The 13,864-nt window shown below is 50.6% G+C and overlaps 1 protein-coding gene across 1 annotated transcript in view; it reads right to left on the bottom strand.

Annotated features, from left to right (window-relative positions):
* The window catches only part of SEMA6C (semaphorin 6C), a 112,242-nt gene that overhangs the window by 13,820 nt on the left and 84,558 nt on the right, over positions 1-13,864 (bottom strand). Inside the window, 5 exon segments of the mRNA XM_033174609.1 lie at positions 4,097-4,243; positions 8,368-8,418; positions 9,218-9,273; positions 11,519-11,596; positions 13,384-13,521. Of these exon segments, the coding sequence (XP_033030500.1) occupies positions 4,097-4,243; positions 8,368-8,418; positions 9,218-9,273; positions 11,519-11,596; positions 13,384-13,521 (470 nt within the window).

Genomic DNA, 13,864 nt, shown 5'->3' with positions numbered 1-13,864 from the left:
GATCTGCCCGCCAGGTCAATAAGTTAAGCAGCACCCAGAGCTAAGGATGGGGATAGCCTCAGATTCGCTTTCTCTCTCTCAACCACACCCTATTTGAACCCCAAATATCATTTGCCTTTCTGGGACACGTCCCTGGACTCCGAGCGACGCCTCTGGCCAGCCTGGGTGGAAGACAAGAGGGCGGGAAGGAGCTAGCCTGCAGCAGGAAGGTAACCTCTCCATTAACTGGACCACTCACTTTTGCCTCTGGTTCCGTCCCCCATCAGAATGGGGCCCACAGGAGGTTACAAAGAAGGGAAAGCGGCTCTTGGAGCGCTGTTGGCCGTCAAACGTTTCGACAAGCCTGAATTTGCTTTGACTTCCAAGGGTCTGGAAACCATGCCGGATGAGGAACGGTCGAAGCAGCTGGGTTTGTTTAGGCTGGGAAAGTGGAGACCGAGAGGAGATACAACAGCCATCTTCAAATATCTCAAGGGCTGTCACGTGGAAGAGGGAACAAGCTTGTTTTCTCCTGCTCCAAAGGACAGGGCTTGCAAGAAAGGAGGAGAGGGCCTTCTCGGTAGTGGCACCCGCCCTGTGGAACGCCCTCCCACCAGATGTCAAGGAGATAAACAACTATCTGACCTTTAGAAGACATCTGAAGGCAGCCCAGTTTAGGGAAGTTTTTAATGACTGATATTTTAATGTTGGAAGCCGCCCAGAGTGGCTGGGGAAATCCAGCCAGATGGGCGGGATATAAACAGTAAATTAATTATTATTATTATTAATTATTATTATTATTATTAAACATCAGAAAAAAAACTTTCTGACAGTAGGAGCAGTTCAACAGGAGAATGGTCTCCTTTGGGAGATGGTGGACTCTCCTTCCTTGGAGGTTTTTAAGCAGAGGTTAGATGGTCATCTGTCATGGGTGTTTTAGTTGAGATTTCTCCGTTGCAGGGGGTTGGTCTACATGACTCTTGGGGTCCCTTCCAGCTGTACAATTCTATGATTCAGTGGATATGACACTTTGTCGTATGTCGATTGTTTTACGGATGCCACAAAACCCCTGGACCTGTTCAGTCATATGGGTGGATGGCTCTCGCCCCTCCAAACCGAGGATTTCCCTGCAGCCAGAGAAACGCTGCCCTATTTTCACGAGACCCAGACACGTGGGCAGGTGCGAGGATGAGAGAAGCTAAAATTGGCCGACCCACTTTTGCCTTCCCAAAATAAGGATCTAGTCCTCATGGTGTTGGGGAGAAGTTAATGGCTGCCATTTATGGCAAAGGGGCAAAGCTGGAACAAGCCAGAGGGATTTCTCTTGTTATATATACATTTACAGGAAGATGAGCCATCTCCCAAATTCCTTACAGGGTGTCCCCCCGCCGCCCCCCCCCGGCCATGATCTGTTTCCACATTCTGCTTTATTTAGGATGACCGGAACGTATACTGACTCAGGCACTTAGGCCTGTCTAGTTCAATATAGCCCACACTGACTGGCAGCAGCTCTCTAGGTTTTCAGACGAGACATTCTCAGAGAGGATGGTGATTGAACCCGGGGAACTTTGCCATGTTCTGCTGCTAAACTAGTCCCTTTCCTCCTTGCAGAAATACGTCAAGGCCATATTTCTGCTAGAGGCAAAGCCTGCAGATTCACACCAAACAGATCAATCCATTTTATTTAATGCTCTTTTTTTTTAAAGCCCTTTAAAGTGGTGGTCATTACTGCTTCATGTGGGAGAGAGTTCCATTGTCTAACTATGCACCATGTGAATAAATCCTTTCTTTTATCTGCCCTGAAAAAGTTCAGCTTCATTGAACGCCCACGAGTTCCAGAGCTTGGAGGGAGCAGGAGAAAAACTTCCCTCTTGCCACTCACTCTGTGCCACGCATAACTTTATAATTTTATAAAATGCAGATTATCACGTGAGCTTCCTTCAGGCGGTTGTGCCTTAAATACTGATAACTGCAACCCTAATCCTAGTCTCTGCTAGACTAACCCTCCAACCCTGTGTGATTCTTCTCTGGAGACCTCCGGGTAAGGCCCTTGTGTGGTTCAAAAAGGAAGAGACACGCAGACCCATATGACCGTAGCAACGGCTCCCACTGCCATGCCGTGCGGGAAGGGAACCTCTGAGCATGTACAGAGAGGGACCTGGACTCGGAAGAGGCTGCGGAAACCATTCCAAAATCAGATTCTGCCTCGGGTTTGGCAGGAGAGAATGCTCACAAAACAATTTCCCAGGGGACCTGCTTCTCCCTAAATCCCGAAATATAAAATCCAGCTTATTTTTGGTGGCTGTACTCTCCCCTTGTACACCTTTATCTTCCCTGACAGCTTAATTCTCTCATTATTTCTCCACAGCTGTCTGGGGGCATTTTGTTTGCAATTTGAGGGCTATTTTGTCCCCCCCCCCGCAAAAACCCATCTCCTCACATTTTGCTTCGGAGTGGGGGCGGAAATATATATATATACGTGTGTGTGTGTGTGTGTGTGTGTGTGTGTGTGTGTGTGTATGCCTTGTGTGCAGGGAAGTGTGTGTTTGCAATACGCATTATGCCTAATTCTCCCAAAATGGATCAGCTCTTAAGAGCTATTTCCGCTGGGGGCTGTTCCTCTGTTCTTTCTCTCCTGCTTCATCTGGGTTATTCCCCCCCACCCCACCCCGACGCACAGAACGCTTGCGGTTCCCTTCCTCTCCATCCCATCAAGTCCTCCTCAGACTCTGCCTGCCTATGAGGCAATGGTGCCCATCACACAGGAACCCTGCGAGGCGGGACACACCAATCTCCCCAATTTAATGTATTTTTAATCTTCTGTTGGAAGCTGCCCAGAGTGGCTGGGGAAACCCAGCCAGGTGGGCGGGGTATAAATAATGAATTATTATTATTATTATTATTATTATTATTATTATTATTATTATTATTTACAGATGGGAAGACTGCAGACGGGACTCATTCAAAGCCTCCCCATGCCAGCCGAATCTCACAACTGAGCTGAGCCTAGAGGCTTGAGAAGGAATTCGCTCCAGCTTGCACTTTAAACCAAGCCTCTCTTAAACTGCACCTGCTGAAATTACGATTTGTACTTCCCAGGATTTTACAAACTTGTGTAAAGAAAGGCGTGCAAGCTAGGGGAAAGTGTGCATAATTAAAAAACACATATATTAAATGAAAATAATATAGGGGAAAATGCATTTTAGGGAACGCTAATCAGGAAATGTGTGTATATGATTAGGACTACACTGAAGTCGCACCTCCAAAGCACTACAATACCACGTTAAACGGGCACGGCTTCCCCCCAAGAGTTCCGGGAGATGTCCTTTGTAAAAGGTGCCAGGAGTTGTCAGGAGACCCCTTGGTCCCCTCACCAAGCAACGCCCGCAAGGTTGGTGATCTACCACGAAGCGACAGCCTTTGCCGTAAACACAAATCAAGGTTCTAGTCCTCATGGTTCTGAACTGATTTTAGGTAGGAGCAGAGGAGGCTGCCTGAGACCAAGTCAGACCATGAGGTCCAATCCACCTCAATATTGCCGACACTGACTGGCAGGGGCTCTCCGGGGCTTCAGACTCGGGGATCTCTGCCAGCCCCACCGAGGGATGATGCCGGATATCGAACTCGGGACCTTCTGGGTGTGAGGCACGTGCTGCTGCCCTTTCTCATCTAAACGCTTAAAAAACACACCACAACCCACAACTGAAATTTACGGAGGTTTTTCTCCCCCTCTCTCTCGCACACACACACTCGCAACTTCAAATAGAGAGACGAAGGTTTCGCTTCCAGTGGGTGCAATCGCACCCAGGATCCTAAACAGACATGCCAGCTTCATCCTCTGCTCAGAGAGAGGCACCTGTAAGCATGCGCAGATCACGCACCCCCTGCTCCCCGGCGTGCAAGACACGGCGACGCAACCGTTTCCGCATGCCTCCGCATTCCAGCGCGACCCCCCAGGCCCTCCCCGCGCGAGTTAGTGGTTCTTGCGCAGCTCGCTGTTATCACGGGGGTGCAATACTGCAGGGATGGGTGGTGGTGGGGACACGGGACATGTGTCTGTGTGTGTGTGCATGCGGGCGGAGGGGGTCGGGGGGTCAGGTGAGCGGCCCCTTCTTACCCTGCTTGCTCACAGCCACGTGGAGGGTGGAGCGTGGCCCCCCTGCGCCCGGGGCCAGGCGGGCGTCGGGAGCCAAGCTAGCGGGAGGAGACCCCGTGGGCGCTTCTGGGAAGGGAGTGGTGGCGGCTGCGGAGGTCTGCGTCTTCCCTGCATTTACCGGTGATAAAAACAGTGTCAGAAGCAGCAGCGACGGCGACGAGTGGAGGAGGAAGGAATAAAATAATGACTTTTTTGGGGGGGGGGGCGGCCAGTTAGGGGGTAATGGGAGGAGGCCCCCACCCCCCAGAGAGCCACAGCGAAGGCCGTGGACCCAGGAAAGGTCTCCGCAAACACTGTACAATCGCATCTTATGCAGGGGATCGGTTCCGAGTTTTCCTCAAAAACGCATACCACATTTTTCCGTGTATAAGACGCCACCCTGTATAAGACGACCCTTATTTTTTGAGCCCAAAATTAAAGAAATAAATAATTGCAACATTCCGTGTACAAGGCGACCTCCAATTTTAAACATAAAATTTTTTGGGGAAAATATAGTCTTATACACGGAAAAAATACATATTCAAGCCATTCCTTTGGTTTGTGCCACCGTGGATTTCTAGACTTCCGTAGTTGGCACGCTGAGAGCTCAAAAGATGTTCTTTTTGTGCAGAGTAACTCATAGGGATCAGATGTGGAAAGAGCTTTTATCATAGCTGTCAACTTTTTCCTTTTTTTAAAGGGAAATTCCCTTATTCCAAATAGGATTCCTCGCGAGAAAAGGGAAAAGTTGACAGCTATGGCTTTTATCCCTCACCTGCCAAGGCGGCTGTTCTGAAAGGGTTGGTTGGTACCCAACTAAGTTCTACTCAAGAGTAAACGCACCGAAATGAATGGACCGAAGTTAGTCGTATTCATTCACTTCATGGTGTCTGATCCGGCCATGACTAAAGTTGGGTGCAATGCCAGTAACTGCTGAGAGGAGCCCCACTGAAAATAAATCAACATGACCAAGTTCCATTCATTCCAGTGGGTCTACTCTGTGTAGGACACACACCCTACTTTTAAGGCACTGTGATACGGCTTTAAATGGTCAGGGCCTCCCGCAGAGAATTATGGGAGCTGCAGTTTGTTAAGGGTGCAGAGAGTTGTTCGGAGACCCCTATTCCCCCCCCCCTGGTGCTATAAATCCCAGAGGGGTTTAATGATTTCCCCAGGAAGAGGGATCGCTCTGGGAACTGTAGCGTCAAGAGGGGAAATGGGGGTCTCCAAACAACACTCTGCACCCTTAACAAACGGCAGCTGCCAAAATTCTATAGGGGAATTCTGTAGGCAGATCGGCAGAGTTTGTGCAACTGTTTTGCAATCCGCAGAGCCTCCGTCTGCTTGCGTGTCAGTCGGCCCCCCCAAATGCCGAGCCAGCCAAGTTGCCTAATGAATCCCAGACGCATCCCCCCCCCCCCCGCCGTCCCCTGCCTGCCCCACTCTTGGCCCCACAGTCCTCGCAGGAAGTGGCGAGTGGAAGCGGCCAAGATTTGCAGCGAGACAGGGATACGAAGTGGGGAGGGGGAGGCCTGTTGCTCCAGAAGACCCCCCCCCCCAAAAAAAAATCACCTTCAGCTGACCCCGGAGCCCTACTCAGAGCAGACCTAAGTCAGCCATGTCTGTTGCATTTCAACTGGTCTACTCTGAGTAGGACTGAGATCGGATACGAGCCTGGAGAAGGACCGGTCTCAGGTCAGGAGAAAGGGGAGGCTTGAGAGAGGCCAGGCTTAAACCTGGCCAGGAAATATGTGCACATCCCCCAAATTTTGCCCCCCGCCCCGCAAGCGATGCTCACAGAACACAGCAGCCTCCTGTTCCTTCTGGGGCTCCTTCCTCCTGCTCCTTCCTCCCCCCCCCCACCCATTAAATCAAGAGATTTCTCCCCTGCTGGGTAATTAATGGAGTTGCTTCGGTTTTAATTTCCTTCCAGGCATCTGATTGGCTCTGGAGCTCTCTTGCTTGGGGGAGCTGGACTCAGGGGGTGAGGTGGGGAGGGCAGGGAAGCAAGGCCTCCTGCGGGGAGCTGATTGCCTGCGCAGAGAGCTTCATCGCCAGAGCTGCTCGCCCCATCTAAGCTCTGGAGTGTGTGCTTGTCAACATGCCAGGACGTCTGGGTTCTGTGTACCCCGGATGCCTGGGTCTTGCATTCCCCAGGTGTCTGGGTTCCTCACACCCCGGATGCCTGGGTCCTGTATTCCCAGGTGTCTGGGTTCCTCACACCCTGGACACCTGGGTCCTGTATTCCCCAGGTTTCTGGGTTCCTCACACCCCGGACGCCTGGGTCCTGTATTCCCCAGGTGTCTGGGTTCCTCACACCCCGGACACCTGGGTCCTGTATTCCCAGGAGTCTGGGTTCCTCACACCCCGGACGCCTGGGTCCTGTATTCCCCGGACACCTGGGTTTTGTATGCCCTGGACTTATTTAACTAGAAGGTGTGCTGGTGTGTGTATGAGAAGGCCTTTTCTATCCTACAAGCTCAAATATGAGACAAGAGGGGGAAATACACTTTTTTAAAGGGTTCTGAGGAGATGGGGGGCACTTGGGTGACATCACCAACCCATCCGATTTCAAGTTATGAGGAAAGGCTTGAAGGGAGATATTTAGAGGCCTCCTGTATCTGTTCCATCCTTGTTCCATCCTTGACTTTGGCATCTTTTACCTCCGGAAAAAAACCCTTCGCTTAGAGTAGAGGGAGCCTGAGAAGCTCAAGATGCTATTGGTCTCCCCTCGGCCCTGGGATTATTGGGAGTCCCATCTAGGAGGACCATGGCTGAAGTTGCAGAAATTGCTCCCTCATCAAATAAACAGAAGCCACATTTCCACCATGCATTTCGCTTTGAACGGTCATGGCTCCCCACCCAAAGAATTATGGGAACTGTAGTTTGTTTAGGGTGCCGAGAGTTGGAAGAAGGACCCCTCCGTATTCCCCTTCCAGAACTACGATTCTCAGCATGGTTTAATGGCCAATCCCTCTTCACGGGGAACCCTGGGAACCATAGCTCTGCGAGGGAAAACAGGGGTCTCGGCACCCTTATCAAACGGCCCGTTCCCAGAATCCTTTGGGAGAAGCCATGACAGTTCAAAGTTGCGTTATAGAGCTTTAAATTGCTCAGCGTGAACGTGGCCTGGAGTTGGTTCGATTTCAACCCTTCGGGCTCGACATAAAAACCGCAGCTGCGTTTGTGCTCTGTTGAGGGAAGGTCAAATTCTGCCCCGGGAGAATGACACAAACACGCACACACAAAAAAAAGGAAAAAGGAAAGGTTTCTTGGTTCGCACGGAGACCATCCCTCTCAAAAGCCATAAAGGGGAGAGTGGGTTTTATACACAGACTCTGGAAAGAGCACAAAGAGAGCGGCAGGGGGTGGGTTAACCATAACAAGACCTTCCGCCCACCCCTGCAGTAAATGATGGGAGTGGGATGTTGGTGGGATGGATGAGGAAATGGCGCTTGATGTGACAGGAAGTGAGCAGTGATTTGTTCCTTCGAGGTGCTGTTAGTTTTGAAAACCAGTTTGTGGGAATTCCCGCATTCCCCAGACAACAGAAGCGGAAGGTTAGGGGTTCCGCTCCTATTCCTCCTCCTCCTCCTGCTTTTGAGGAAAGAGTTTGCCCCTGTTTAAGAGAATAAACCTTCAGTGGACTTGGCTGGCAGCCATCTTGGGCCTAAGCAACAGGAGGCTGGTAACCATGGCAACCGGGAAAGGCCTTGAACGGAGGTGGCTTTGTCCCGAGGGGTCTTTTGAGACCCTCGCGTGGGAGAAAATAGCATCAGTTCACATACCAGTAGCCTTTTCGCTCAAAACCACTGGAAGCTGACTGGATCCTCTCAAGATGGCGCCTGTGACTGGAGACCATGGCGCCAACATGGAGGATCCCAAGATCCAATGGCTTGGTCCTGCTTAGTGCAGACCCGTTGAAATTGACAGACCCGGCTAACGCAGGCCTATTAATTTCAACGCCTCCACTAGGAACAGAGCTGAGCTGGGTCTAACCCAACAAATCCAATGTTGAACCGCCATGACAGTCCTATCCAACATGGCGGCCTCCCCCCATTTGAACCTTGATGGCCGAGGCGGGCTTTTGAGTGCTGACAAGGCTGACCTTTACGCCACCGCTGGAATGGGTGTGTATGGCGGGTTATCGATTTTTTTGGGGGGGGCGGAATAAGCGGTGGAAGGAGACGGGAGGGGTAGGAAGGACGATGAGCTTGGGGAAGGAGGGAGGGAGGGGAGACGGACGTACTGACCATATGCAGAGTCGCTGGTGCCATCGCGGCTCCCGGGGGCTGTTACGACATCTAAAAAGCGAAGGGGGAGACAAGAGACTGGGTAGGGGATAAAGGCAGAGGAACAGGGTGCACCTAGGCAGCTAAGCAGGGGGCAATCTGGAAAGGAAGAAGCAATTTCCTCATGGGTGGAGCGGGAGACATCAGCCCTCCAGGTCTCTCCATCTGGCCCTGGGAAGCCTCCTCAGACTTCTCATGGCCCCTACTTTGCACCCCGGGTGTCTTCTCTGCCTGGAGTGTGCCCTTGAACCCAAGATGGTGCCTCTCGCGAAGAAACGAGTCCGTTGTGCAACCACTTTTTGCCCTCCGGCCCCATCCACCCCAAAATGCGGCCCTCGGGACAGTTGTTTGGAAGGGGATGCGGCCCTCGGGCTGCAGCCCAGGAATTAGCTGGCGGAAAGGGCCGGAGAGGCATTTCACTGGAACGTCAAAAACAAGCTGACTCGGGTGGTCAACGTCTCCGAGTTCCTTGAGGGACTCAATGGGGTTAGTGGAGACGTCTGAAGTGCTCCCCACTCAAGCCAATAAGGGAGAAAAACCTCTTTAGGGGATGAGCATCCAAGAGCCGTTATTTCCTACACAAAACAGCTTTTCAGGCGCCCGCCAACGGAGTCGATGTTTCTGTGCGCGAGCAACAGGAAAAAGGACACACGGCCAGCTATTTTCGTTCGGCTCAGTGAGTTTTATAGCCGGATCGGGACTCGGAGCAAGCGCCGGTTCTCTTCCGGCGAGACTCGTGCGAAAACGGCAACGTGGCTTCCTGGCCGGTCCGGATGTGCAAAAGACCCCCTTCCCCCCAGAGGACTCTCACCTTGGCAGTTCCCCACATATCTGACGGAGCCTTCGACGTCTTGCTCAAAACTGCCTCTGTGGATGGAGGGAGGAGAGAGAGAGAGAGAGAGAGAGAGAGAAATCTCATTAAAACGGAGCCTGCCGGCTTGATTAAATCCTCCGCTAATTAATCAATTGGCTGGCACTCTGGAAAAAAAATGAGGAGGGAAATTAAAAGAAAGCAGAACCCGACAAGTTACGACCCCCCAAAAGCCGCCAGATAATTCACCCTCCTGTTCCCTTCCTTCACCAGTCAGCGATGTTTGAGGAAACATGCTGGCATGGGATGGCTCTTGCCGCAATGGCTGTGGGTCAAGAAGAATACCGTATTTTTCGCTCCATAAGACCCACTTTTTTCCTCCTAAAAAGTAAGGGGAAATATCTGTGCATCTTATGGAGCGAATGGTGGTCCCTGGAGCTGAATTGCCCAGGGGCAAAAAGAGGATTATGCTTTTAATTTTACAAAGAGAAAAGGGGGTGTTGAAAGGACCCCGCTCAGCAGCTGATCAGCAAGAGATCAGGAGAGAGATAAGAGTCCCCGGCTCCCTTTCAGCCCCGCCCTCCGTTGTTGAATGTGCTGCAGAGGGAGGTTGTTTGTTTCCCCAGCGACATGTGACTGGCTGATTAGATTATCTGTCTGGAAACTGTAGAAAAGGCTCCCTTTCTTTTAGAAGCTGCAGAAATGTGAGTTGAACCACATAAAAACAGAGCTTTTCCTCTTTGCTTTTCCCCCTTTGCAAAAAAACTACAAAACCTTTAGTTGATCCTCAAAAAACAGGGTTTTTCCCCTTGCAAAAAAGCTGCAAAACCTTTAGCTGATCCTCAAAAAAACAGGGCTTTTAGAGGAGGAAAACCAGAAAAATATTTTTTTTCTTGTTTCCTCCTCTAAAAACAAGGTGCGCCCTATGGTCCGGTGCGCCCTATGGAGCGAAAAATACGATATTTAGAAAATGGAGTATAGATGGAGTATTGTGGGGGGCTGGGGGTTTGCGGAGAGGGAGGAGGGATGGAATTCAGGGTGAGGGGCAAAAAGAAGCTCTTCACAAAATCAGCTACGTCCTTCGGTGACCCAAAAGGCCCCCTTGGTTTATTGTTTCTAAGCAACAGAAAGTCAAGTTTCTAGTCCTCATGGTGATGCAGAAAGGACGCTGGGGCAGAGTCAGTTGAGGATGCTCAAACTGACCAGGATGGGGGTGTCTAGGAAGCAGCCCCCCCACCAAAAGTGGGGGTGGGGTAGAAGTGAGGAGGAACTTGGCTTTATCTGTTAAACAAATCTTTACGTGGCTTGCTTCCCCAGTGTGCATTCAAAATGGTTCGCAACAGAGGGAACAGCAAACTTGCATGTACACCAGCTACCGAGATAGGAAATCATTAAATGCAGGAGGGGAAAAAAGCAAAAGTATATACAGTATAAAAAAAAAAACCCTCAAGAAAATGCATCTGTCAGCTGGAAGAGCAGCTCTTCAGGAGGAATTTGGTCCAATTGAGAGAAATAAGATGCTTTTACAGCCCTTATTTATTTAACAGAATGTGTAAGGCCACTGAATCGTGAAAACTTCTAAGCAGCTTGCACAAAATATGAAATATACATTAAGATGGTCATAAAATATTCATTAAGATGATTGATAAGAGTCAGAAGCAAGTTCACCTAAAAAGCAAATTATAAATGTAATCACTGGTTGAAATATACACTGTAAAACAAAATTACGTATTAAAATGTGTGGTCCTGACATATCTAAATAGGTTATGCTAATTAAGAAGTTTTTAGTAGGTGCTGAAAACAATGCAGTGAATGGGCAGGGAGTTCCAAAGTTTAGGAGATACCACATTGGGGGAAAAAAGATCTCTTGGAGCAGGTGTGGGGAACTGTCGCCCCTCCCTATGTGGCTGAACTACAACTCCCATCATCATCCCTGAACGGTGGCCATGCTTGCTAAGGCTGATGGGAGACATAGTTCAAAATATCTGGCGGGCAGAAGGTTGCAGGCAGTGTAAGAAAGAGGAAAGAAAGAATGAGAAAACAGGGTGTAAGAAAAGGAAAGAGCGGAAGGAAAAAGGGTGTCAGAAAGAGTGAGGAAAGAAAGAGAGAGAGGAAAGGGGTATCGGGAAGAGTAAGAAAAGGGAGGTGTTAGACAAGGAGGAGGAGAGAGAGGAAGAGGGGTGACAGAAAGAAAACAGGACAATTCAGGGAAAACTTCTGGAGGGCCAATGCTCCTTGCCCACCTGCTTAATAAGAACAGGGATGGCCTCTGAAATGCCTCCCCCCCCCAGCCCGCCTCACCTGATCTCGCTGCTGAACGCAACGCAGGCCCCCGTGCTCAGCCAAACGCAGTACGGATCGCGAGATCCCAGGCAGCTCCTGCAAACAGAGAAGGAGAAATAAAAGTGTTCGCTCGGAAAGCGGGAAGGTCGAAGGCCTCTGCCGACCCTCTCCTTAAGGCTGTGCAGGCAGGGCTGCGCCGATTGCAGGGGGGAACCGACCCACACGGAACCCCACCCCACCCCCCATGGGATCGCTTCACACTGCACTGATGATAATAGATGGAGCTCCCATGTTCAAAAGCAGTCTATCGTTGAGCACCAGCTGCCAACAACAGGAGAGGGCTTCAAAACCCAGCTTGTCGGGAAGCCCAATGCCCTTGTTCCAAAGGACAAAACAAACAAACCCCCAATATATTTTATATATATATATATATATATATATATATATATATATATATATATATGTGTGTGTGTGTGTGTGTGTGTATGTGTATATGTATATGTATATGTATATGTACACATGCACTCATATACAGCTTTTTTTCGGGGTGGGGCACAAGAGACATCACGGAGAGCCGGCGTGGTACAGTGGCAGACTTGGAGATCCGGATTCAATTCCCCGCTTGGCCCTGAAGCTCACTGGTTGCAACCTTGGGCCGGTCACCATCTCTCTCAGCCTACCCTACCTCGCAGGGTTGTTGTAAGGATCAAACGAACAGCAGGGAGAGGCACATGTGTCACCTTTAGTTCTGTGTGTGCATGTGTTTGTGTTTGTGTGTGTGTAGGGGAAGTGGGATATGAATGCAACACACACACGCACACACAAAAATGCCAGCTTCCGTTTTGCTCTAGCCACTAGTCACCGCTTCCGTGCCCCGATTTCTGCGGAGCTGACGGGTTCGGCGACCCAGGATGCCTCCCTCTGTCGGCGCAGAGGCTGCCTCTCTCCCTCCCTCTCCGCCCCTGGAGATCTTTGGGTCCCTGCCACGCTGGGATTTAGAAAGGGGGACATGGCCTTTAGGAGAGCGAGAGAGCAGCTGGGCTCAGTTGCCCATTAAAGGAAGCGGGCAGCTCCGGCCAGAATATCACGCCCTGCGGCATTTCCTGGAAGCGGCGAGGTCCGGCACTCCACACCTGTTCGGGGCAGGAGGGGCTGGGTGGGACGGGGTCACGCAAGGTGAATCAGGGGGCCATAGGACACGGCGGCCCCTTGTAAGGACTTTACAAACACACACACACACACACAGCCTCTGTTGCCCTGTTGCAGCGCGTCAAATGTTTCAGCTATCAAATTCCAAGAAGGAGGGGTGCTAAAAAAACAACAGTAGCATGCCTTAGGAATTCAAAAGACATTTTGGTTGAATTCATACAATTTAGTTTCGCTTGTTAAGATTGCACGGAAATCATTAGAGATGATTGCCAATGATAACCACAGTCAACTCCCATGCAAAAAAAAAAAAAAAAAAAGCCTGCAAACACTCTCTAAAACTTTAGAAACCCTTGCAAAACCCCAAACTACACCAGAGGAAGATGCTGGACTAATTGGCCTCCCCCCTTGGCTGGTTCTTCCTAGGTTCTTAGGAAGCCCTGGAGAGCCAGGCAGCATACAGGCAAACAGGCTGATTTGGTATAAGAGACCTCCCTAGGCTCCTGTTTCCAATGAGTCCATCACTTGGGATCATGAGGACCGGAATCTTGGGCTTTATTTTAAGGGAAAGCACCTGCTTTACTGGGGGTGGGAGAGAAAGGCCCCAGGTTCAATCTGCAGGTATGGGGCAGGGAGGAAGCGTCTTCTATCGTAAAATCCAGAGAGTTGCGGCCAGGGGCAGAGTTAGGAAAGAAGGAAGAGACAGGAAGCAGCAAAATTAAGTCACCCCCACTAACCTGCGGCAGGCACTGTAGGCAGCGCAGCGACTGAGAGGGACTCGCACCACGCACCCAGAGAAGGCCACGTAAACGGCATGGCTGGCTGTGTCAAGTTCGAGCCCCAGGACGCGCCGATCTTCCCTCCTGACGCTACACCTGGGATGGGGGCGGAGAGGGGAAGAGAACACCAAAGAAAGGCAACATTATTGAAATCAAATCAAGCACTGCAGGGGGTTGGGCTGGATGACCCCTGGGGGTCCCTTCCAACCGCACAGTTCTGCGATTCCCAGTCCATCTCTCTACCAGCTTTCCGCTCAGAAAACTGCCATTTCCCCTACGAACCAAATGGGTCTCCTCTACCCATTTCTGCCACGCCTTAACATTTTCACTAACAGCCAGTGCCGGATTTACGTATAAGCTAAAGAAGCTATAGCTTAGGGCCCCGCTCTCTTGGGGCCCCCCCAAAAAAATTAAAGGGGAAAAAAATACTGGATGTACA

This window comes from Lacerta agilis, chromosome 17, assembly GCF_009819535.1.
Source record: "Lacerta agilis isolate rLacAgi1 chromosome 17, rLacAgi1.pri, whole genome shotgun sequence".
Lineage (NCBI taxonomy): Eukaryota > Metazoa > Chordata > Lepidosauria > Squamata > Lacertidae > Lacerta > Lacerta agilis.
Note: the sequence above shows the minus strand (reverse complement) of the source record. Positions and strands in the feature narration are given on the sequence as shown.